The sequence below is a fragment of the Berghia stephanieae genome, chromosome 2, assembly GCF_034508935.2.
Source record: "Berghia stephanieae isolate SIO BIC M18660-M18661 chromosome 2, UCSD_Bste_1.3, whole genome shotgun sequence".
NCBI lineage: Eukaryota > Metazoa > Mollusca > Gastropoda > Nudibranchia > Aeolidiidae > Berghia > Berghia stephanieae.
In genome coordinates, this window is record NC_088361.1 from 107119323 (window position 1) to 107144682 (window position 25360).

At 37.1% G+C, this 25360-nt stretch overlaps 2 protein-coding genes across 4 annotated transcripts in view; one reads left to right on the forward strand and one right to left on the reverse strand.

Annotated features, from left to right (window-relative positions):
• Nucleotides 1-11828: 11828 nt before the first annotated feature.
• On the reverse strand, nt 11829-25064 carry LOC144966185 (ZZ-type zinc finger-containing protein 3-like). Of its 3 annotated transcripts, none has more exons than XM_078902342.1 (9): nt 25047-25064; nt 23133-23552; nt 22252-22408; nt 21743-21839; nt 19292-19387; nt 17880-18074; nt 15846-15974; nt 15031-15131; nt 11829-12002 (listed from the first exon to the last, which is right to left on the reverse strand). In XM_078902342.1, the coding sequence occupies exons 2-9, from the start codon at nt 23506-23508 to the stop codon at nt 11867-11869; spliced, it is 1287 nt and encodes a 428-aa protein (XP_078758468.1). In that variant the 5' UTR covers nt 23509-23552; nt 25047-25064; the 3' UTR covers nt 11829-11866. The 3 variants fall into 3 exon arrangements, with proteins under 3 accessions (XP_078758468.1, XP_078758467.1, XP_078758466.1); XM_078902341.1 differs by lacking the exon at nt 25047-25064 and adding an exon at nt 24709-24839; XM_078902340.1 differs by lacking the exon at nt 25047-25064 and adding an exon at nt 24530-24740.
• The window catches only part of LOC144966182 (uncharacterized), a 40408-nt gene continuing 39811 nt past the window's right edge, over nt 24764-25360 (forward strand). Inside the window, exon 1 of the mRNA XM_078902335.1 lies at nt 24764-24857. The gene's annotated coding sequence lies outside the window, so the exon portion shown is untranslated. The remainder of the gene's footprint in view (nt 24858-25360) is intronic.

Below are 25360 nucleotides of genomic sequence, written 5' to 3' on the forward strand. Positions count from 1 at the left end.
GCTGGGTTTGGTTTTTTACCTCCCACAGTGGGTAGGAGGCCACTTGCTGTGTCTTCTATCCTCTTATATCTGTTTTTCAACTTTCAGTCTTTGTCTTGGATTGAGATTACTTAGTTTTGTCCGGACCCTGGCTGGAGTCCTTGCTCATCGAATTGTCTGTTACCTATTTGAACAAGTCCACTTTGTCTTGGTTTTACTTTTGTGCTTTTAACTTCAGATCTACATCCTTCTTTTCTCTCCTTCTTTCTACTGGCATTGAAATGACATTATAAAACACTTAAAAACAAACAACTCTAAATCTATCTTACCTATATACCTATGATGTTCGCATGGGTGTACGATCCGATAGTGATGTCGTTTCTTCTTCTCTTTACTAGCCTATCCTGCTTCTTTGGTTTGTGATTGTATTTTTGACAGGGGATATTTTTTTTTTCTGTAAATCTTCTGCCTGTTTGTTCTTGGTTATTTATAATTTAGCTTATGATATCTTTAGGTTATGATTTTGATTTACATTTGTACTATCTTTGTTAGATTGCTTGTTTTTTTGTTTCAGCGGTCTCTCATATAACCTCAATTGTGTTGGAAGAGACCTAAAGCAACAAACAACCAACTCTAAATCTATCTTACCGTCCTATATTGTGTTGTGTACCATCTTCCTTTTCTTAGGTGCTGAAATGACCTAAAAGTGTCTCAACTGGCATCAAACTTCTAAATCTCTACCCCCGTCTTGTTTTGCATTGTTAGTTACTCTTTTATTTTATTCCTTTAATGCATTTTTTTTTTTTACAAGAATCTGCTACCTGTGTCTTGGTTCTCAGACTAGACTGAGAAAGATTCTCTTAAATTGGTCCCCTTTCTTTTTTTTTGTTTGAAATTTGCAGGTGCCGGTAATTATAGATCTACAATCGTTTTGGGTATGATCTGTAAGTGTTGCTTGAACTGTCAAATTCCTGAAAGCTAAAGATTGCGGGTGGTTGGATGGGAGCATCACCCTTGAATCATATACCTATGATGTTCGCATGGGTGTACGATCCGATAGTAATGTCGTTTCTTCTTCTCTTTACTAGCCTATCCTGCTTCTTTGGTTTGTGATTGTATTTTTGACAGGGGATATTTTTTTTCCTGTAAATCCTCTGCCTGTTTGTTCTTGGTTATTTATAATTTAGCTTATGATATCTTTAGGTTATGATTTTGATTGACATTTGTACTATTTTTGTTAGATTGCTTGTTTTTTTGTTTCAGCGGTCTCTCATATAACCTCAATTGTGTTGGAAGAGACCTAAAGTAACAAACAAACAAACAAACAAAAAGCTAAAGATTCAATTTATAATTGTATAAATTAGTTGTGATTTGTGTGTTTTAAGCTCATGCAAGTGTTGCTATTCATGGAACATTCATCGTCTTCACCATTTAGCTACGCATGTTTCTTCTCTCTTCCTTTTTAATATTTTTAAAAAAAAATGCTTGTATGTTATTTAATTTGCTTAGTTATAATTTTAAAAATTTTATTTTCACAGAAAGACGTTCAGTTAAGTGGTTTTGAGTCTTTTGGGTTAAGCGTTCTATGAATAGTATTTCAGATAAAATGAATTCTGACTTGTTAGTTACCACAGCACAATTGCAATAAATGCACTTGCGTGGGATTTGTCTATGCACTTTCATTGTGTTTCTCGTCTTAGCGTGTTGTATTTGACAGTAATATTTATTTTCATATATATTTTATCTGACATGTTCATATTTTGTACCCTTTGTGTCATCTCGTTTTGAAACTCATTTTGTAGATTCATTTTTTTGTAATAAAATAAAAAGAGAAATAAAACGGAAAAAAAAAAATCAAAACAAACCCACAAGAACAAGTATGGATTATGGTAATCATCATACCTGGTCATAATTGAGATATATAGTGTCCCATTCATTACCTTGAACCTGTTGTCCAATGTTGTTGCTATAAGTCACATTAACAGTTCTCATCAACCAATCATTCATCTCATGCCTTGTTTTTAAATACATAAAAGTGACCAAAGTGACTCAACAACAACTGCGGTATATCACATGACCCAGTTAATGAATTTTGATTAACATTATTTTGTACGAGGAATGAATGTCAGTATCACTGCTTTGTTCTTCCATGAGAACGTTGTTAAATAAACATGTGAATTTTATCTTGTTTCCTGGTTTGTTCTTTAATGAAAAAATATCTGACTGTTGGCGTTATTAGTATTTTTATTTATTAAAAAAAATATTTTGTGCAGGATGGGGGTCCTTTGACCTCCCATGGTGGGTAGGAGGTCACTTGCTGTGTCTTCTATCCCATTAGATCTTTTTATTAAAGTTGCTTTCTGTCTTTGACTCGGAATGGGATTGCTTGGTTTTGTCCTGGTCCTTAGCTGAGAGGGAAACAGTCAAATGTTTAGGTTTGGTTTAGTTTTGGGAGATGATCTTTTTTCCCCTTGTAAATCATCTCCCTGTTATGTATTGTTAGTGTTCGTTATATTTTCTGGTTTGGGTATATTCCTTAAACATTTGAGTGTATTCCTCTGTGGGATCCAATGCTGGTGTCAAGATGAAACTTTTACTTTTAGGTGATCTCAAACTAAGTTCCTGGGTGGAGTTCCTGACCTCCCATAGTGGGCAGGGAGGCACTACGGTGTCTTCTATACCCCTTTCTGTCTTTGTATTGGTATGGGATTTCTTGGTTTTGTCTTGGTCCTGGCTGAGAGGGAAACAAGTCTAGTTTTAGATTATATTTATTCCTTCTATATCATCTCTGTTAAGTAGATATTTTGTCATTAACAAATGATTTGTAAACATTTGAGTGAATTCCTCTTTGTGGAGACTTGTGCTGGTGGCTTGGCGAGACTTTTAGGTGATCCCTTGTCTTACTTCTTCCTCAAGTCTCTCTTTAATTGTACATCTAGAACATTTTTACTATCCAATTATCTTCCTTTTTATTGGCGCTGATATGACCTAAATGTGTAGCAAGTGCCATAAAACCCTTAAAAACAAACATTTCCCTGTTATGTACTGTATGATATTTGTTTAGGTATCATGTAAACATTTGAATGTGTTCCTCTTAGTGGGGACCTGTGCTTATGTATGGATGAGACTTTTAGGTGATCTCAAACTAAGTACACTGATAGTGTGTTCTTGGATTCTACATCTGTTTCCTATTTGAATCGTTTCCCCTTAGTCTTATCTTTTCTTGGGTGCTTTTATTGTAATTCTAGAACTTTTTACTATCCCATTTTCTTCCTTTTTACTGGTGTCGATATGACCTTAATGTATTGCAAGCGCCGTAAAACCCTTCAGAACAAAGTACATTGCTGGTGTGCTCTTGGAATCTACATCTTCTTGTGGAAACTTCCAGTTATTGTCGAGGATTACTCCACAGTTTGTTGGGTATTACATTTTAAACTTGTTAAACTGGGTGGGGATCCTGACCTCCCATAGCGGGCAGGGAGGTACATACTGTGTCTTCTATCCCCTTATATCTGTTTTCCAACATGCTTTCTGTCTTGGAATGAGATTACTTGGTTTTGTCCTGGCTCTGGCCGGAGTCCTAGCTGGGAGGGAAACAGTCAAATGCATAGTTATTGTTTTGGGAGATGATATTTTTTTCCTTGTAAATCATCTCTCTGTTATGTATTATTATTTTTATTTTGAATGTATAATGTAAGCATTTGAGTGTATTCCTCTTTGTTGGATTTTGTGCTTGTGCCTGGATGAGACTTGTAGGTGATTTCAAACTAAGTACATTGGTGGTATGCTCTTGGAATCTACATCTGATCCCTATTTGTTCTCAGTTCCCCTTTGTCTTACTTTTTCTTGGGTGCTTTAATTGTAATTCTATAACTTTTTACTATCCCATTTTCTTCCTTTTTACTGGCGCTGATATAACCTAAATGTGTTGCAAGCGCCGTAAAACCCTTAAAAACAAAAAAACAAACTTGTTAAAACATTGCACACACTACTAATAAAAAAATATGTAGATTAAAAAGTCACGATGTGAGCTATAGCCACCGCTTGAAGGCATGTTGGCAGTAGTCGTTTTAAAAAGTCACGATGTGAGCTATAGCCACCGCTTGAAGGCATGTTGGCAGTAGTCGTTTTCAGCCACGTCAACTGGGAGGCTATTTCACAGTCGGGCAGTGGAAGGGAAAAAACGAATACAGGTGGGCATTCGTTTTTGATGGGATGGTTACTCTTGGCTGTGTATCCCCTCGTGTTATTCTTGTGCTGATATCTTTGATGTCATTTGGAAGTTTAAGGCACGATTTTTTAAAGTAGATCTTGTGGAACATTTTAATTTTATCAATTTTTCTTCTCTTCCAATCCGTTGTGTTCTTCCATATGCACTTGAGAAAGGATCAAATGTGTTTGTGATGTGTCTTGCTGTTTTTCTTTGGATGTTTTCTAAAATGTCAATGTTTTTCTTTGTATATGGGTCCCAAATTGAGCTGCCATACTCCAAAATTGGTCTAACAATAGTTTTAAAAGTTAAAATTGGGCATCTTTTTAAATTGATATAAGCGCTTGTTTGATTCACCTTTGAATTTGAAGCCAAGTGACATATGTTGTCGTTCCATTTAAGGTTTTTAGCAAACTCAATGCCAAGGTATTTTGCTGTCTTTACATGTTCCAGGTTTTGACCATGAAGTTGGTATTTAAATGTAATCGGTGCTTTCTTATTTGTGATGGTTAGAACATTGCACTTTGATATGTTGAATTCCATTTGATTTATTGTTTCCTATTCTTGTAGTTTTGCTAGATTGTCATTCAGTGTTTTGCAGTCGTCAGTTGTTCTTATCTGATTATATAATGCTGTGTCGTCAGCCAAGAGACCACTTTTGACTTTATACCTCGTGGAAGATTCATTTATGTACACTAAAAATAGGGTGAGCCCTGAGGTACACCTGATGTCACCATCCTGATAGTTGGAAGTTTCGCCGTTGACAAGAACTTGGGTGCGTTCCCTATTTGAACCATTCTTCTTTGTCTTTTTAGAATTTTTTGACTATCCCATTTTCTTCCTTTTGACTTGCGCTGAAATAATCTAAATGTGTTGTAAGCGCCGTTAAGCCCTTTAACAAAAATATTGTGTGTGTGTGTTTCTCATATCACCCTATATCTTTCCTTTTGTTTGTTTGGATATTTAACTTAAAGGCTTGGTGGAGTTTTTTGGCTTCGCATAGCGGGCAGGAGGCCACGTGTTTTCTATTTCTATTCCCCTAGATGTTTTCTAGTTTGCTTTCTGTCTTTGTCCTAGACTAGAATTGGATTACTTAGTTTTGTCCTGGCCCTTTTTTGGAGATGGCATTTTTTTCCTTGTAAATCATCTCTCTTAAGTACTTCCTGAACTCCCATAGTGGGCAGGGAGGTACTTGCTGTCTCTTCTCTACCCCTATATCTGTTCTCCAACTTGCTTTCTGTCTTTGTCTTAGAATGAGATTGTTTGGTTTTGTCCTGGCCCTGGCTGAGAGGGAAACAGTCAACTGTATAGTTAGTTTTGGGAGATGATATTCTTTTCCTTGTAAATCATCTCTGTTATGTACTGTTATTATTATTATGTTTTTGTTTTTTTTTTAGTTTATGATTTGTAAACATTTGAGTGTATTCCTCTTAGTGGGCATGGGATCTTGTGCTGGTGTCCGGCTGAGACTTGGGAGATCTCAAACTAAGTACACTGATAGTGTGCTCTTGGAATCTACATCTGTTCCCAATTTGAACCATTCCCCTTTGTCTTACTTTTTCCTCAAGTCCTTTCAATTGTACATCTAGAATCTTTTCACTATCCAATTGTCTTCCTTTTTACTGGTGCTGATATGACCTAAATGTGTTGCAAGCGCCGTAAAACCCTAACCTTTAAACAGTTGACTTTGAGAGTGTTGATTTTATACAGAGTTCAATGTACCTAGCTGGTAACAGTAGTTGTAATATCGCCTGACAGTCCTTGTGTCTTGATACATGTTAAGATATTGCGCCACATAAAACAGTGCTGATGGGGTTTTCAGCGGATCCATGATTTTGGAGATAGAGGAGGATTTTCCTCCTTTTCGAACTCTTCCCGCTTTTCTGCTAATTTTTGTGAAATGATTACTCACTTTTCATTTCAGCAAATCTTTCCGTAAAAAATAGGTGAAGACATCTGAAATGTGTTGCTATCAATGATAGTATCATCTCTGTCGTGAAATGGGGGTTAAAATAAAACAATTAAAAGGGGGCGAAAAGGTGAATGTTAAAAAATATCCTCCTTTTTTCACCTTTGTCACCATCAGCACTGATAAAAGCTCTGCTTTTATCACTATTGTAATGTATTAAGAAATTAATGATGAATGAATGAATGTACGAATGACGAGTCACTTTTGTAACTCTTGTGACTGTATGAAACCTTTGGTAAAAAGAGCAACGTCTTCCGTTGTAAATAGAAAACGAATAAGCTGTGTTTCGTGTTCCATTGATTTATATCTCTTTTTATCATCACCATCTTACCAAAAATACAACATTGGCGACGAGGATCAACAAGTTAAGTATTAGATTTAACCTTCCTAGACCATATTTTAAGCAAACTAAGATGAATTTCGGCCAGATAGAGCAGTTTGACGTTAGCAAAGAGTCATTCTCGGAATACTTCGAAAGAGTAGAACTATACTTCGTGGCAAATCAGATCGAAGACGAAAATAGACAAACTGCAATATTTCTCACGATTATCGGTCCATCAAATTTCAGGCTACTAAGGAATCTGGCTACACCAAGAAACATCAAAGAACTAAAACTAGATGAACTTTGCCAGCTGATGAAAAATCACTTCGAGCCAAAACCATTGAAATATGTGCAACGTACCCGGTTCGAAAATAGGATCAGGGCACCAACAGAATCCATCAATCAATACATTGCGTCACTGAGGAAACTGAGTGAATACTGTGAATTCGGCACAACACTGGATGAACGTCTGTGCGAGCGACTGGTGAGGGGATCAATGATGAAAAGATCCAGCGCAGACTACTTTCTGAGACTGATCTCACATTCCAGAAAGCAGTCACAATCGCCCAAGCTGTGACCACATCAGAAACAGGAGCAAAAGATTTGCTAACAACAGGCCCCCACCAAGACCATAAGATACACCATCTTCGTCAACACCGCTACAACAACAATGACCACGCCAACAAACCTAAACACAAAACTTTCACCAACCCGAGTTCAACGTCACAGTCTCACACATCATCGAAATGCCAACGCTGCGGCAGTGACCACCGAGGCACTCCGTGCAAATGGATCAACGTGAAGTGTTTTCATTGTAATAAAGTGGGGCACCTGTCCAAGGTATGTAAATCGAAAAACAGACCCAACCACCAACCTCAGCATCATAAACCATCGTCACACACAGCTAAAAGCGACACTAAGAATCATCGATCGTATTATGTATCAGAAGACCAAATTCACCATCAACATCATCACAATGTCGATCACCCTGAACCAAATGCATACGACCTTTTCAACATGGAACAGGACTTAAAAACACACACACACCGGTGTGGATACCGCTTCAAATCGAAGGGAAGGAAGTGTCATTCCAGCTTGACACAGGCGCATCAGCAACTATACTACCGAAAACAACATATGACAACTTATTGTTACATACACCTCTAAAACCATCAACTGTTGTCCTGAAAACATATACAGGAGACACCGTACAGATTTGCGGACAATGTCGCGTGAATGTCCAGTACCAACAACAGCAAGCAACCAACCTGCCTCTACTCATCGTTGAAACCGCTGGTCCACCACTACTAGGAAGAAACTGGTTGGAGACCATCCAACTCAACTGGAACAACATCTTCCACACCAACGCTAAAACACACGCACAGGAACTCCAATCAATCGTTTCCAAATACAACGTGTTCAACGACAATGCTGGGTTACTAAACAACCACACCCAACACATCTTCCTGAAAGAAAACGCCACACCCATCTTCAAAAAAGCACGCCATCCACCATTTGCTCTTCGGGACAAAATTGAAAGAGAATTACAACGTCTAGAAAATAACAACATCATTGAGAAGATCAATTACTCAGACTGGGCAACACCAATCGTACCCATTCTCAAATCTGATTCGACACTCCGCATATGTGGGGATTATAAAGTGACCATCAACAAAATGGTTGCAAAGGAAGAACATCCAATTCCGAGGATAGAAGAGTTGGCCAACAGGCTTGCACATGGTGAGAAGTTTTCAACCATCGACTTCAGCCATGCGTATACTCACCTTCTTCTCGACCCTGATAGCCAAAACGTCACGACGATCAACACGCATTGTGGTCTTTATCGCTACAAACGACTACCATATGGCATATCTTCGTGCCCAGCCATCTTCCAACGGGTAATGGAATCTGTCCTCAAGGATATCCCAAACACGGTGATCTACTTCGACAATCTGTATCTCACTGGCGCCAACGATGCACAACACTTCGAAACACTTGAAGCCGTGTTGAAGCGCTGTGAAGAAAGGGGACTGAACGTAAAAAGGGCTAAATGTGAATTCCTGCAGGATGAAATCGATTTCCTTGGATACCGCCTCACGAAGAATGGCCTCGCTCCACAATCTAAGAAAATTGAAGCCGTACGAAAAGCACCTGCACCAACCTCAATCCAGGAACTACGAGCCTACCTTGGAATGATCAACTACTATTCCAAATTTCTACCCAACATATCACACCGTCTTGCACCATTATACGATTTACTAAAGAAAGGAAGCACCTGGAAATGGACATCAGCTGAGCAATCAGCCTTCGACGATTCGAAATCGTGTTTAATGTCCATGGAGCTACTGGTTCATTTCGACCCCAACATCCCTGTTGTTGCTACCTGCGATGCCTCACCAAGAGGCGTATCAGCGATTCTTTCGCACCGTTTCAACAATGGGAATGAACAACCTATCGCATTTGCTTCCAGATCGTTGGATAAAGCAGAACGAAATTACTCCCAACTGGACAAAGAAGCGTTATCTATCATTTTTGGATTACGAAAATTTCACAAATACGTTTTTGGACGACATATTACGATCAACACCGACCATAAGCCACTATTGGGTCTTTTCGGAGAAAACAAACCATTACCTGATCACGCATCATCGCGAGTACAGAGATGGGCGGTCATTCTGACCGTGTACGACTACCAACTGAAACACGTCCCAGGTCAACGCAACAACGCAGATGCACTCAGTCGTCTACCGCTGCCTGAAGTAGCAGCACCTACGCCGTTTCCTGAAGATCTTCATCAGATCTTCCAGGTCATCGACAACCTACCCATCTCCAGTACCACCATCGCATTGGAAACCACCACCGACCCTGTACTTCGTCAGGTGTATCAAATCGTCGCACATGGTCATCCATGGCCCACTACAATTAGCGAACAACTTAGACCCTATTGGGCACGCAAGCTCGAATTGAGCATCGACAATGGATGCCTGCTGTGGGGTACGCGTATCATCGTTCCACGTCTCTTCAACGGGATATTCTTTCACTCATCCATGAGGATCACATAGGAATCGTTCGGATGAAAATGCTTGCCAGAAGTTACGTGTGGTGGCCCAAAATTGATATGGATATCGAATTCTGTGCGAAATCGTGTGCCAATTGCCAGAGTTTTAGGAACGTACCCGCTCACTCACCCCTACAATCGTGGAACTGGCCAACCAAACCCTGGAGTCGTCTTCACATTGATTTCGCTGGCCCATTCTTAGGTCATATGTTCTTAATTATTGTGGATGCGCACTCTAAATGGCTAGAAATTCGCATTATGAAACGGATTACCTCAGCGGATACTATTTTTCAACTTCGTCATGTGTTCGCAACTCATGGATTACCCGATAAAATTGTTTCGGACAATGGTCCATCGTTTGTCAGCGAAGAGTTTCAAAATTTCCTTCGGTTCAACGGCATAGAACACATCAAATCGACACCATACCACCCATCTACAAACGGCCTAGCTGAAAGAGCAGTTGCCACCTTCAAGTCGGCGATGAAGAAAATGAACAGTGGTAGTGTTCCTGAACATGTAAACAGATTTCTTCTGAAATACAGATCAACGCCTCAGACAACTACAGGCCTCACCCCAGCTGAACTGTTGCTTGGTAGAAAATTAAAGACTCGTTTAGATTTAATTCATGATCAGGTGTACAAAACTGTTGAAAAGAATTTGGACTGTCAGAAAACTTACCATGACAAACATTCTCAGTTTAGAGACTTTACCATTAATGACAATGTTTTTGTTAAAAACCAAGGCAATACCAATCCATCTGACCCAAAATTTTTGCCTGCCAAAATTGTTGCTAAAACAGGTCCCATGTCTTACAGAGTTCAAATGTATGAAACTGATCAAGTTAAACGCTTTCATGCAGATCACATTATCCCAACTCATGTTGATCTCGATGCTGGGGCATCTCTTTCTAAAGAGGGGGAAGGGGAAATTGAAATAGACACTGAACAAATGGGTATGAGTAATGCAATGAATAGCAAACCAGTTGACTTGGCAGATCAGTCAACACAACCCACAGATGAGTCAGCAGATGATGAAAACAGTCTGACGCCGACCACATCTGAAAGTAATGTTCGAACCACACCAGTGTTGAGAAGATCACGCAGAACAATTAAACCACCGGAAAGGTTAACTTTGTAATTTTACCATGACCATTTCTTGCTCAAGGGATTTGAGCCACTTATCTTTATAATTTGTTATGTGACCTTGTTTCGTCACTTGTTCTTTATATCTCATCAAACAACTTCTAAATTTATGATAGTCGGTAAGAAACTCTCCCATCAAATAACTATTAATAATTTTGCAGAGAAAATCAGCAACACCTTAATTTATGAGATATATATTCACCTTAACTTTTATTTCTGTATTAGCATTATTTAAGGTTGGGGGAATGTAATGTATTAAGAAATTAATGATGAATGAATGAATGTACGAATGACGAGTCACTTTTGTAACTCTTGTGACTGTATGAAACCTTTGGTAAAAAGAGCAACGTCTTCCGTTGTAAATAGAAAACGAATAAGCTGTGTTTCGTGTTCCATTGATTTATATCTCTTTTTATCATCACCATCTTACCAAAAATACAACTATAAATCACTTTTCCTCTTTTTTTTTTTTGTCTGACTAGGAATGATTCTAGGTACTTGGTTCTGAGTGACTTGAGGTCAGTGATGAAGTCTAGCCCTGACATACCAGCATTTCAGGGTACCGTCACTGGTACTGGGAATGCCTGATATGACCTTTGCTTGGTTCCAACAGGATAATAAGATAAATGCTCTCCAAAATCATTCACTATAAGGAGACTGTCTTAACTGTCATCTTGTCTTTGCAAACTACCTGCCTAATCTCATGGTATCTGTCTAGAACCGGAAATTAATGTCATTGAGACTGATTAATACCTCTTAACTTATGGAATTTTTCAATGTCCTGTAAAATATCCTTTAAGAGTTCCTTGTTTGAAAGGCATGTGATCTTACATCCATTAGTATAAGATTAATATTTTTATCATCATCATCATCATCACCATCATAACCATTACAAGAAAAGCCCTCATTACGAAATAGTCCAGCACTAAATAAATAGTGGATTGCCATGTAGCACACTACAGAATGCCAATCTATATCACATTCCTTTTAATTTTAAGTAGCTTTTTAGTCTTAAAAAATAGGAGCTTTCCTAAATAATATACAATAAACAGGCTTTATTTTGCAGTCACGTGACATAGCTCCCCTTTCATAATAGATTATTATTATTAAAAGAAAAAAAAATCCTAAATAAAATCAAGAAACCAAAATTTATGAATATTCTTTTAATGTCAATGAAAAGAACCAATCAATTTGCAGGCATGTAGTTTGAATCCAGGTAGTTATAGTCATATTTGGTGAAGCTCATGTAGTCTGTGTCCAAACACGGTGTGGTAACTGGCTGAAGTCTGTGGCTAGAATTATGTATTTCTTGTTCGAAGGGACTGAAGCAGGAGAGAAGAAAATCAAGAAAAAAAATATTGCAATAATATTGATCAAAAATTTATAATAAATTGGCTGTGAAATAAATCGGATACTTACAAAAGAAGTAATAAGTGGAAGGATGTATTTTTTCCCTCAGCTGTATTGATGCAAAATGAGATTGACATCCAAAATATTGAAATTTCAAAATTTATTGAAATATGATGGAATAAATTTACACTTGAGCACAGAAATCTCGAACAAGCCGGGACCAGGACTATTTGTTCGAGATTTCTGTGCTTTTGAGTTTTCTGTGGTGAGTATTTTACAGAGGATAGGAAGGAGGTAAATGTGGGTGGTCTTGATAAAAGTCATATTATAATAATAACTCCCGTTATTGTGAACTTTGTCAAGAGTCGACAGTGGAACAATTCAATTTCCTTTTCATGACCATCTTTTACAAAATTATGAAGAGAGTTTTCACTGGTGTTGCATTTAGTGTGTCTAATCTTGATCAGTTACAGAAATGGAATGACAATTCCCACTACATGTACTTGATAAAAAGACAAAGCTAGCCTATCAGATTGTGGATTACACACTCAGCATGTGACATCAATATCTACAAATACGGTACCTAAAATCACTACTATCACTATCACTCCTCATTTAACACCCTCTCGCTCTTTCCTCTTACCCATAGCAGGCTAAAGAGAGAGAGAGGGCATTGCTCTCACCCCACCTTCCCCACCCCTATTTGTTTGTTACTGCCTAAGGCAATCCATCCCAATGATACAGGTCGTTGGGATGGATACCATAATGCTATGGTACTGGCATCTCAGATTAACTACCATAAAGTGAGGTAACGATGGAGTGATGGGTGGTGTGCATAAGACTCTGGTCAAATATGCTTCGCGATTTCCCAGTTCAGTTCAGCATGCACACACACACATAAACACACACACACAATATATGGCACACACACACACACACGTAACATATTAACTGACACTTAGCGCTACGGGGGAGAGTGATGGCATCTTTTGTTTACGTTCAACAGAAACAATTCGCAAAAATAATTCAATGGACTGCAAGGGATGTCCAGTTTGTTCGAGATTTCCATGTTGGCCCCGGAAAGTATTCGGGATTTTTCCTGTTGCCAATACTAACAAAATAGAGGGATTAAAACGGGGAATTGTACCGAATTTCAGATTTCTGTGCTCGAGTGTATTTATACAAGAACGCAATCCAACCAATCAAAACAAAAAGAAAAGCAAACTACAGTGGTGACCGCCTAAATGTCCGTTTTGCCCTAGTACCTGCTTTCTCTGCAAAACAGAATTTTATTTTCTAAATGCCCGCTTTTAAAAACTAATTCTGCCTGAGGGCTCGCTATGACAACTTTACAGTGTTTTTTTTTTTAATCTCCCAAAACTGGCACAATTTCACAATGTGGACAGTCTTGTTTCACATAAAGAAAAGAGACCCCCCCCCCCACCCCTCTCTCCCCTGACTTCTATTGGATGGCAAAGGACAAGTTACCGACATCCAAGCGTCCCTTTGTCTTACTACAAGTCTCCACCCAGAAGTCCTAATCGACTGTCAACAACTTTGTCCTTTTGTTCGCTCCTCCCATTCTGCTTAATGATTAGCTCACACGAGCCCCCCATCCCTCATCTAGCGTTCTCCTTTCCATCACTACTACCCCTCCCCCCCTTCTGCCCCCATCCCTCATAAAGCCTTCTCTCAATCCACCATGCCCCTCCCACACTAATAAATTGTTGACACGTTTGTGTCAATCAAGTGTGATAACGAACTGTGGTGGTGACCCGCAACATTACGGAAATCTTGCTGCTAGATGTTGACCAGGCATTGAGAAATGAGTCGTGAGAACAAGGATTCATGGGAGGCATGGTCATCTCATATCCTATAGACGTCGCTTATGGATTGGTACAATGGTGCTAGGATTCAAAATCCAGTTTTCAACGAGATCTCATGGGTGCCCCCACCTTCTAATTTATTTGGGGTTTTTTTTTGTTCCAAAATTAAAAAAAAAAAATCAAACATTAAGAATACTAATAAAAAACTAAAGCAAAAAAAATTTTTTTTAAAGAACATAGAAGCAAAATAAATAAATAGATAAACAAATAAATAAATTAATCAAAATAAATAGAATAATAAAATCTTTCAAACCGGCCATAATCAGGGGAGATCACTGATTACCTACGATGGTATGCTCCAATCAAGTTCATTATTTTTCTCTCCATTGACTAAATCATCGAATTGCCTGATTTGCCTAAAACTAAATACCCATTTTTTATTCTCCCCGAACCCTGGGCTTGCTAAAAATACACATAAGATATTAGTAAACACTAAGCTGTTTAAAGCTATGGAAAGTTATTAATGTTAATGTTCTAATGTGAAACAAAAACTGAATACAACAGCCTTCAAAAAAGAATAAAATACTTAAGTGATATTTTGGATTTAAATTCTTTTTTTCAGCCAATAATTTACACGGTAAAATGATATGTAAAATAGACAGGGGTAAAGGTCAATCACATTTAGTTAGGATGAATGATGTAAAATAATTATTATTCTACATTGTTCATCCTGATTACAAACCAGCAAAGTCTGCTCCGACCTTTCTGTATTTTACATATCATGTTATAGTGTTTATTGCTTTTGTTATTTATGATGGTAGTTGGCAAATTAACTTCAACCAAAGGGAAATGATACTACATTAACAAGGAACAAGAACAGATTTACCTTGGTACTCAACAATCTATCTGAAATCTTGCCATAGATAATACAGCATGATATTCCAGGATGTATGAAGACATTTTGTATGAAAAAAAATCCCAGACTACTGACGATTCAAAATTGTCTTAAAATTCAAAGTATACTACAGTCTCAGTTTTTCATTTTTCATACAAAGATTTCAATTCATTCTGTTATTGGAGCTCTACATCCTGGCATAAAGGCTGTTGCTTTCACACAGACAACTTATAACACATCAAAATTGGAAACATATGTAAGAATAAATGAAAAACTTACACTTCACTGCAATCATCACAGAAATCGTATGACAGTTCAGAAGGACAATCAATGCAATGCCACCGAGTGCCTACAATGGGTTCACAGCCGCAGTTATCACACTGAAAAAGAAAATTAAAAGAAAAAATTATGACCATTATTACAGTTAAGACCGGTTACTGGAACCACTTAATCAAAACATCTGCTTAATTCTGTCTAAGACAGAACTTCCAAAATGTAATTTTTACTGGTTCATCGGAACCCATGCAAGTTAATACAATTTCAGAGCTGTACCAAACTTTCTTTGCCTTTTCTGTTCAATTAATCCTTCAAAAATTGTTCCAATTAATAAGCTTCGACTGTAACTAAAATAAAACTGTGGTACTAACATTCAATTCAGTTCACATTTTAAAATAATTTAGTCAATTTTTCAAAATACAATGTAGGAAAACAATCTTTACTTTAATTGCATCTGGGGTTGGAGTTAAATTTATTTCTAAAGACTCAATGGAAACATTTGGAGGCCTCAATAGTTCAATTGGCTCATAAGCAAAAGACTGGTTTCCAATCTGTCACAGTTTTTTTTTTATCCAGAGCTCCACCTGGCAGTGATAAAGCAGCTGTTTTCTTGACAATAGACTAGCATCTCATCCAAAACGATCATTAGTATTTGTTACTGTCTGCTTAACAGCATAGAAAAAATGAGATAAAATCCAGTTCCAGGACCCATATGGATCTGAAAAACAATTTTATAGAAACTTTTGTGGAAAGCAAAACTTTATTAAACATTTGGTATAACGGTTTCACAAGATAATACTGTTAAACTGATTTTTTACCTTAAAGCCAATATGTCTGGTTAAAGCCCTTTTCTCTTGAGCCATTTTTTCTCTTCTGAAACTTTTTAATTTTTGAAGTTCTTTATATTCTGGAGTATTTTTAAGTGATGGGGGGAAGCTTTCATCATCCTGTTGGTCACAGATAAAAATACTTAATTAGTATATCACCATTCATAGATTAAAACATAATCAAAGGTTTAAAGAATACTTCATCTTGTAGATACACATAACCTCACGCTTTGGGAGGATCAACACAAAGGTCTGTGTTTACAGTAAGATGTTATACATAACACATCACATCACATCACAAGAACACATGCACTGCAGTCCGCTTAAGATAAACTCCCGGGGACCAGAAAAACAGTTTATCTCATCCAAAATACAAGGGGAACAACCCTTCAGCAACTACAAGATGAGACAATGGGGAAGGAAAGGCATCATACACAAAGGCAAAAAACCCATATGTTCACGTGCATGCGTGAGTGTGTGCGTCAAGTGGCGACATTCTTGTGTATTTCAGTGAATCTGCACACACCATACACTCGAATAATATAGCTAGTGTTGTTTCGCAATGCGATGAGGAGACAAAAAGATGGGAAATGAGAGATAATACTCCTTTGCTTATCCCAGTCCGGCAAATCCAGATTGATGAGTTTATCTTATCCGGACTAGCTTGGGGACAGAGTTTATCTTAAACTTTTTGAATTACTAATGATGTAGAGCAGAAAAATCGGAACCAGCCTCAGATTTTAATTTAAGCGAGAGTTTATCTTAACACATAGGCTTGAGTTGTCCCCAGGCTTCAAGCATTTTGTTGAATAATTTGGGTCATCCAGTGTCGATGACTTCTGGTGAATTTTTAATCATGTCGCTTGTTTGTTTTGACTAAGTTGGATGTATGGTGGGAATTTAATATTCCTTGTCATTTGCTCGTTTTTCTGTAGTTCACTAAAGTTTTGAGCAATAGATATAAAAAAAGATTTGTAATGTTTGTGTGTGATAAGTAGTCATTTGTGATGCGTTGCATAGTTGTTCTCTTTGATTTAAATTATGATGCAATATCCACTAAACGTGCTTTCAAAGTGCTTTAAAAGTGGTCACTACGCAACGGCAACACTTAACATGTAAGACAAGAAATGTCGCCTGTAAGGTTTTTAATTTCCGACAGAGACAACGTTGTTAATGGCCGGTACTCTTTTTACACAAGATTATGGTGAGAGAATGTGAGTAAAGAGCCTTTTACATGGACTCACAATGTGCTATTCAGAGCAGGGCTCAAGCCCTGACCTATTGTATTGGTCTTAAGGCAAAATACCACTAGACCACATAGCCACACTCTGGACCTTTTCTATTGCGTTGATGTCTTTGTGAAAGTCAGCAGTCTTCGACTTAATAAACATTTACAACTAACTTCTGCATACTGAAAGCCTAAAATCATCTTCATCCCAAATAACCAATTCATGAGGAAATATCTAGTTATATTCTTCAAAATGAAACATTCATCCGACTGTTTTCCTCTTAGCTAAAGACCCCGAGCAGTCTCCTGACAAAAACAAATGTACACATTCAGAACAAGGGCACAAAGCCACATGGAGGGACAAATGACAAGGTAATAAAAGAGACAGCAAAGGTAGCCTAATATAGAACCCCCCCCCATTTAGTTCTTGAGGTTGACGTTGTCACCCCCTGATCCTTCCCCTAAAACCAAAACAAATGTAGTATTATTTTATTTTCTCTATGTTAAAAACAGAAGATAATGAAAAGAATTACACATTTATATCAATATTACGGAGCTACAACCAAAGTGAATTGTGTCCATATTAAACTGATGGATAGACTTCCACCAATGACAGTGATATATATATAAATTATAAAAACAAAAACCATGAAATAACAGTGCTCAACTTTTTGATAAAAGGAGCTATTTATAAAACATTAGATAACACTTGAAACAATGTTGTAGAAGTTAAATAATCTTGAAATGTTTTATAAATAAGTATATTTGTAGTCACAAATTATTTTGACTCTAATTACCGAGGAATCATCTTTCTGACTTGCAATTTCTGACAATGATGGCGTGTCTTCTGTGTAACTGCCTGCCCCTGAAGCTGAAAAAGGAATCCCAGAATCCTCGCCTTCTTCACCCATCCAAACAGGAGGCACATGTGATTGCAGGAAAGTGGAGGAGCTTGTGTACAGGCGGTTGTATCGATGATGTCGATGAGATCCCTGGTAGTTTAAGACACATAAAAGAATAATAAATGGCGCAAAAGAAAAAAGAAAACCATTTTCATAATAAAGTCATACCCTCAAGCCATAAATCAACATGAGTGAAACTTTAGGAGTACATGAAAAATTGTATGCAAATAGTAAAATAAATACAGTGCAACCTCTAGATAATGACACTCCTGAAAAACGACAACCCTTGGATAGCAACATTGACCCCTAGTCCCCAATTTTTTGCTATATATTATTAGTAATAAAAAACCCCAATAAATAAATAAATATATATATACATATATATTTATATATAATATATATATACAATATTATATGCTCTAATTAACTTTCTTGAGCACTCTTAGATCTACAGGACCAGGAATCCACCAGTCCATAGAAATACAGACCTGCCAACCCTTCACATTCCAAAAGTGAAATCAGAACGCCTAAAAATAGGAATTTGAGACATAAAATAGAAATTTCACCTTTTGAACCCCCCCCCCCCCCCCTCTCTTCACTCTTTTTTATTCTTACCATTATCATCATTTTTGAAAATCGGAATTTTAGAGACAATGGCGGAATTTGTACAAAAAGGAAGAGTATATATGACATTCAATGAATGTGATGAGAAGTTGATCAACTTAAAATTTATGATTCAGGGGTTGAATAAAACTTTAACTCAATTTCTATTGTCTAAATAGACAATACATTTTCCACTTCGTAAGAGAACCAAGGAGATTTTTATGTAGGCAAGGAGAGATATTTTCTGCATTTAATATCATAAATTTTACTCACTTATCATAGAATTATTTCCCAATGTTAAGAGCAGAATATGGCTGATATAAATTTAAAGAACTTGATTGTATTCAAAATAATGAGAGGAACCACTAACTGGTATTGATTCCATGCAAGTACTCCCACTTCATTGTCACACTCACTTACCGGCAGGTTGACACGCAACCCATATGTGCTAAAAATGATGGTGTCTTTTTTCGATGGGATTTGACGAAACAAATCTGATTTTTTGATAAAATTATCACTATGTCTAATCGATCTCATAATACACGCAAACGATCTTCATGTCAATTGTAAACACCATGCAAAATTTGGTGACGATTGTGGCCCAGTGATTTCAGAGCCTTAGTGTTACTAAAATTCCAATTTTCCAACTGTATAATAAGAAAATTTTAAATGCATGATATCATTAGATATTATACAATATTTACCCTTTGTGTATGTGCTGCCAAATTTGGCATTCGACCAGGTACAGGAAGACCCTCTTTGGCAAGTCTCACAAAATATTTCTGTACTCTGCTAGCAACCTGGGACAAGATAGAAAATATATATTTGAACTTAATTGCAATTTTACTTTCAGCATTATTGATGTAATTTAAAAACAATATACATTTTAATAAAGGGGAAAAATAAGCAAAAATCAAACAAAGGGACTATTGGAGTTGAGAAAGAAATATTTTTGTCACTCATGATTATAGGGTTGTCTGAAAAAAGACTATATGATTAGGGACTACCTATAAAACATTTGGGAAAATTTCTACATTAGGTATGTAAGAACAGTCAATGACAAGATTGAGGCCTTCCTCATACCGTCAGGAGAAAGACATGGGTATGTCTTGCCACCTATATTTTTCATAATATACATAAACAAGATCTGTATGGTTGTATATTTGGATCCCATCCCAAGTCCCTAAACAAATACAGTTCACTCCGGATAATCGCAACACCTTGGGATCAGCGAAAATGTTGCGATTAACCAAAGTTGCAATTAACCGAAGCTGAGTGTCCAGTCTACTATTGCACCATTTTACACATTAGAGGAAAACACAAACCAGTTGTTGTGAACATTGTTCTTAGTCCACCACAGACTGGGCAATATGATTGAATAAAAAAAACAACATATGACAGGCCTGTATAGATTTGTCAAGCAAAAGCAGCTTTGATGCAGGTCGGCGTCTTATTCAGATTGGATTCACTTTCACTCTTTTGTTCTTAACATTTGTAAGAGTCAAATAGTTCAGCGTGATGAGAGACAATATAGCTCTCACCAAACTCATTGATCACAATGCACAATTGTCAATCCAAAACAAGGGATATCGCTCAGTCTCTCTTTACAACTGTCATTGTCTACCTGTTGTAAAGACTATGCCCAGCCCCCTCGCCTCCTATCTAATGGCCACAGATTACATCACAAACCCATACTGCAAAGCCCCTCTTTTGTCTCTCTAATAAAGCGGTGACACAATACTATAGCATTAAATCCCGCTCACTCTCGATTTTTCAACTTATCATGATTTCTTCCATGATGAAATTTAATCATGATATTTTGTTAGATTGATTTCTTGAATTTACAACTTTTGAGGGCGAAAATTTGTTGCGATTAACCGAAGTTTGTTGCAATTAACTAGTGACTTTAATATAAAATTAATTCCGTTTCTTGGGACATATTGTGATTAACCGAAAGTTGCAATTAACCGAGTTGCGATTATCCGGAGTGCTGTCTTCACTTTAGCAAAACATATCTCTCATTATAATAGACATCAAATACATAGAATACTTCATCTAAAATTATGCTACCAATGCCAAACATGTTTACTCGCATGACATAAAAAAAAAAAGAAAAATACTGCGACAAAAGTGCCTAAGCAAAAGCTGTCCAGGTCACCCAGAAGATACATTGTAGTAAGAAATAAAAGAATGGACTGGTCCCAGTAATGCAATGTATGGAACAGAAACAAATTAAGTAGTTTGGACTGGAATGAATACCAATACACTGCCCCAAAGATGCACCTGAGAATTCCAGGCAAATGAAACAGAGGCAGAAGAAAATGATGTTGTGATAATATGAAGGATACCTTATAGGACAGCATAATACCACCATACAGACTGCTTCCAAGCTTCCAATTTACCCCACACCAAGGCACTGCATTTCTCTCAACACCAGAAAGATAAGAAGAAGCTGAAATAAGTAAGACCCATAAATCACTCCTTGCAGTCATGGTGTACCATGATATTAATATAATAAAGCTGACTAAAAAATGTTTTCACACTATCTCATGAGTCCAATACCTTAGCAGGTAGTCCTTCAGAGTATGGGTGCCAGCAGGAAGAAGTGCTGGAACCTGAAACTAAAGTCTCGACACTTTGCCAAACCTGAAAATGTTCCTACTGAAAATGTGGCCTTAACTTTACTCTTATTTCATCAACGTTTTTATGCTATTAGGTTATTTTACTCAAAACAATGGAACCGGAGGTATTTGACTCTGAGATATTGCGAAACCGGAATTCCGGCATGAACCGAAAAACTGGCACCCATGTTTCAGAGCCATAAGGCCCATGGAGCCAGAATTTATCCCGGTTTCTATAGCATGAAACAGACAAGAGCAATTTCTTGCTACCCTTTTGATAGGATACCAGTCTATCGCACAGTACTCTCCACAAGACCTAACAGATCCAGCTACCCAATAACTGCTTGGTGGACAGGGGGTCAGAAAAAAAAATCTCAACTTCAACTGTGAAGCGAGTGATTTATCAACTGAACTATCAAGAGCCCTGCAACACCTTAGGTGGAACTTAATTTTATGGTCAATTACAGAAATAGCAAGTTTAACATAAGAGAGGTAAACGTTCTTGACAGAGAAAGTCTACCTTTTATATACTACCTGAATAGGGGTCCTGTTTCCCAAGGCATCAGCAATTTTACTCCATCTTCGGGATTCAACTTCTTCTGGGGGAAACTGTATCAAGAGTCTTTCCAGTCTGTTAGACGTATTCATATTATTAGTGATAATTCTAAGAAGAATAAAAAAGACTTAACCTAAATTAAACTTTTGAAAACTAGAATCATTCTTTTTCCCCCAAAAATAATTACAAAACCTTCTAGTACAATTTCACTCTCGAGTTCACCTGAGGTCTTGCAAAGTGTAAAATGGTAATAAGTATTAGCCCTATATATAATCTTATTCTCACAATCTGAGGGGTAAATTTGGTGAAAGACATTTTCTATCTTCATAATGGTACTCAACAATGCATAATTTGAAAATCTAAATGTCTCTAAAATCTGGACAAATTCCTAGAATAAGAGTATTTGAATTATTTGAGAAGTGACTGTACATATCGAAGTGACTATACATATCGAAGTGACTGTACCTATCACTTTAAAAACAAATACCTTTGCTGCTCCTCTTCAGTCCACAATTGATTGAATGTTTCTGGCTTACTGCTGTCTTTAGCTCTGCCTCTCACAACGACAACCGAAGGATCACTGTCATTACTTGGTGTATCAAACCCTTGAATAAGTTTTGATTTCAAAGCCCGTACAGCCTCACCTGAAATTAAAGAAAAAAGTTACTTTTTTCAACAATTCATTTTCATTCTTCACTCGTCTCATCCATTCTTTTTCATCAATGTGAAAAGATGAATTTGGGATCATACATTACAGCCGTAAGATTGAATAGAATTATCTTTGAAAGAAATATAAAAATTGAGAGAAAAACAGAACTGCATCAACATTACAATTCTTTTAGTGAAAACAGTTAGGACTCTCATTGGTAACCCAAATAAATTTTTTTTTTAGTGGATAAATTAGTGATTACAAAAAGATTTGAATTGGAATTTAAAGATTTATATTATTCTTCCTCTAAAAGACATTTCGTATTTTGAAATAATAGCCAATGCAAAAATAAAAATCAATATAATATAGTACTTCTGTTGCAGGCTGAGCTGTTTGTAACTCAAAGGCAGATGATGATTTGTAAACATTATCCTATGGTTAAATCATATGTCACAGCATGTCTTTTCAAATTTTAAAAAATTACTTCTACCAAGAAACCAACTTTCACAAGGCAACACCAGAACATTAAAATAAAGAATTTAAAAATGAGATGGTCTAGAAGCCTGAACAGCAGGGAGAACAAGAAATAAAAAATTCTCTCAAAAGTTAGGTCAGCGGTCACCAATAACGAAAGCGACAAAAATGATCCGCTGCTCAAATTTCTTTTTTCTTTTTAAAAATTGTGATTCCATGATTATCATATTATAACTGTAACTCACCACCTCCATCATTATCATTCTTCTTGTTTCGAGTCATGTGTCGTTTATTACCAAATGATGTGAAGTCAACACTGTTTGTGTAATTATCCCAATTGATTTCAGGGAGTGATGGAATGATTTGTGGTCTTGGCAATTTGGTAGATTTTCCCCTTTGAAGATCTTCCACAAAACCCATTGGATTTTCTAAAGCTTTGTTTTGAGCTTTGTGAAGAGTCTCAATGTCCTGGGCAGCCAATTGCCTTTGAGATTCCAGTAAGGCAATGGTGTGAAGAAGATTTCTATAGTCTTCATTTTCCTTCAGTGCAACATGATCTGATTCAAAGTAATACGGCTGACTAATGTCATCATATTTGAAGCCTGATTCAGATTTAGCCATTGCTCTATTTGATGGTCTCCAACTCCAACACAATATCTATTTACCTGTGGGAAGAAAGAATATAATTGTAATAATTTTAACAAATAACTCAAAAATTGAATGATATGAGACAAATATTGCTCAATCCGCTTACAATGTAATCAGATGATAATAACATTTATTCCAACCAGTCATAAAACACTCTCTCTTTCAAACAAATACTACAGCATATAGGCAGACAGACATATTATTATAGATAGATACATGGAAAAATTAAAGAGTGAATAGTATTGATAACAATGTTTGTTGGCTTGGCCTTTTGTACAATAGGTAGTTCATCCGTTTGGAATGTAATGTATCATCATAATTCAAATAGGTTCAGTTCTATCAATTGATGGTAATACACATACACGAGGAATGCATGTGTCTATTTCCCTCTCTCCCTCTCTGTGTATGTGATATTAAGAAAGAGAGAGAGAGAGAGAGAGAGAGAGAGAGAGAGAGAGAGAGAGAGAGAGAGAGAGAGAGAGAAAGAGAGAGAGAGAGAGAAATGGATAAAGAGATAAGGAAGGCAGAGGCTGAGAATAAAATTAAATATGAGTAGTTTCTTTGTCTCTCGTAGCAATAAGCACCATTGAAAACAATGAATTTCATTAAACAACATGTATATACTTATTATTATCGCCATCATCATTATTAGTATTACTACTATTATTATACTCCTTAGTACATTCAGTATTTTGAGTACTTGCAAGTATGAGTGTACAAGAGAGAGAGAGAGAGAGAGAGAGAGAGAGAGAGAGAGAGAGAGAGAGAGAGAGAGAGAGAGAGAGAGAGAGAAGAGAGAGAGAGAGAGAGGGAGAAGATCGAGCTGGAGAGGAGAGTAAAATTGAGAGATGACACGATATAGAGAAAGAGAGTAAATCACGCTGGAGAAGTGTAATATTATCTTATCATTCTGTGTCATATGTACAAATTAGGCAGAGAGAAGGAACATTGGGGCTTGTTTTCGAGATGGTGGTGTTATACCAATTCGACTCACTTTAGAGGCAATTCTATAAATAGGTTTGAGCTAGGTAATCTGCAGCGGCTACAGCATGCATGGAAAACACACTCACTAGCGAGTCAACCAGCGTGCACATACACTGACACACACACACACACACACACACACACACACACACACACACACACGCAAACACATAGTACGCACGCACGTACAGACGGATTGCACAGCAAGCTGATCAAACAAGCGCCCTCTTGTGCCAACGACCAACGAACTTGCAAACGGATGTGTGATCGGTCTGCTTGTCGCCTCCAAAAATAAAATTTGTTTTTTCCCTGGAACAGTTTATCCAAGATTTAGAATGGTAAGTTTCGTGATCATTTTTCATCATCATACAGCCCCCGTTAGGTATGCACTTTTATTCGAAGCACATGTTTCTATCTACAAGAGTTGGACTGTCCAAATAATATTAAGGATGAAATAGGGTTTGGAGGGGATCTAAGTCTAAGCGCAGGAAGGGCAGTGAAGGGTCTACATTGCAAATATGAGTAACCTAGGCTCGTTGACTGCTTTTCCTCCGTTGGCTTATTAATGATAATAACAACCCTTCCAGTAATCCAAATTATTTCACTGCCAATAAGATACTTGACGAACGACACCAAACTGACTCGAGTCGCATCTCAACAAATTAACAAATAGACCTATACAGATATCAAATCAAAATGATACTAATGATTAATGATACCATCCATAATGATAATGAATGTCACATCACAATGGGTCAATGAGTCTGTCTTGTACTCGAAGATCAAGTTGATCATGACCTTATCACTGCATCAAATTTGAGGTTAGCTGAAAAATCCCTCT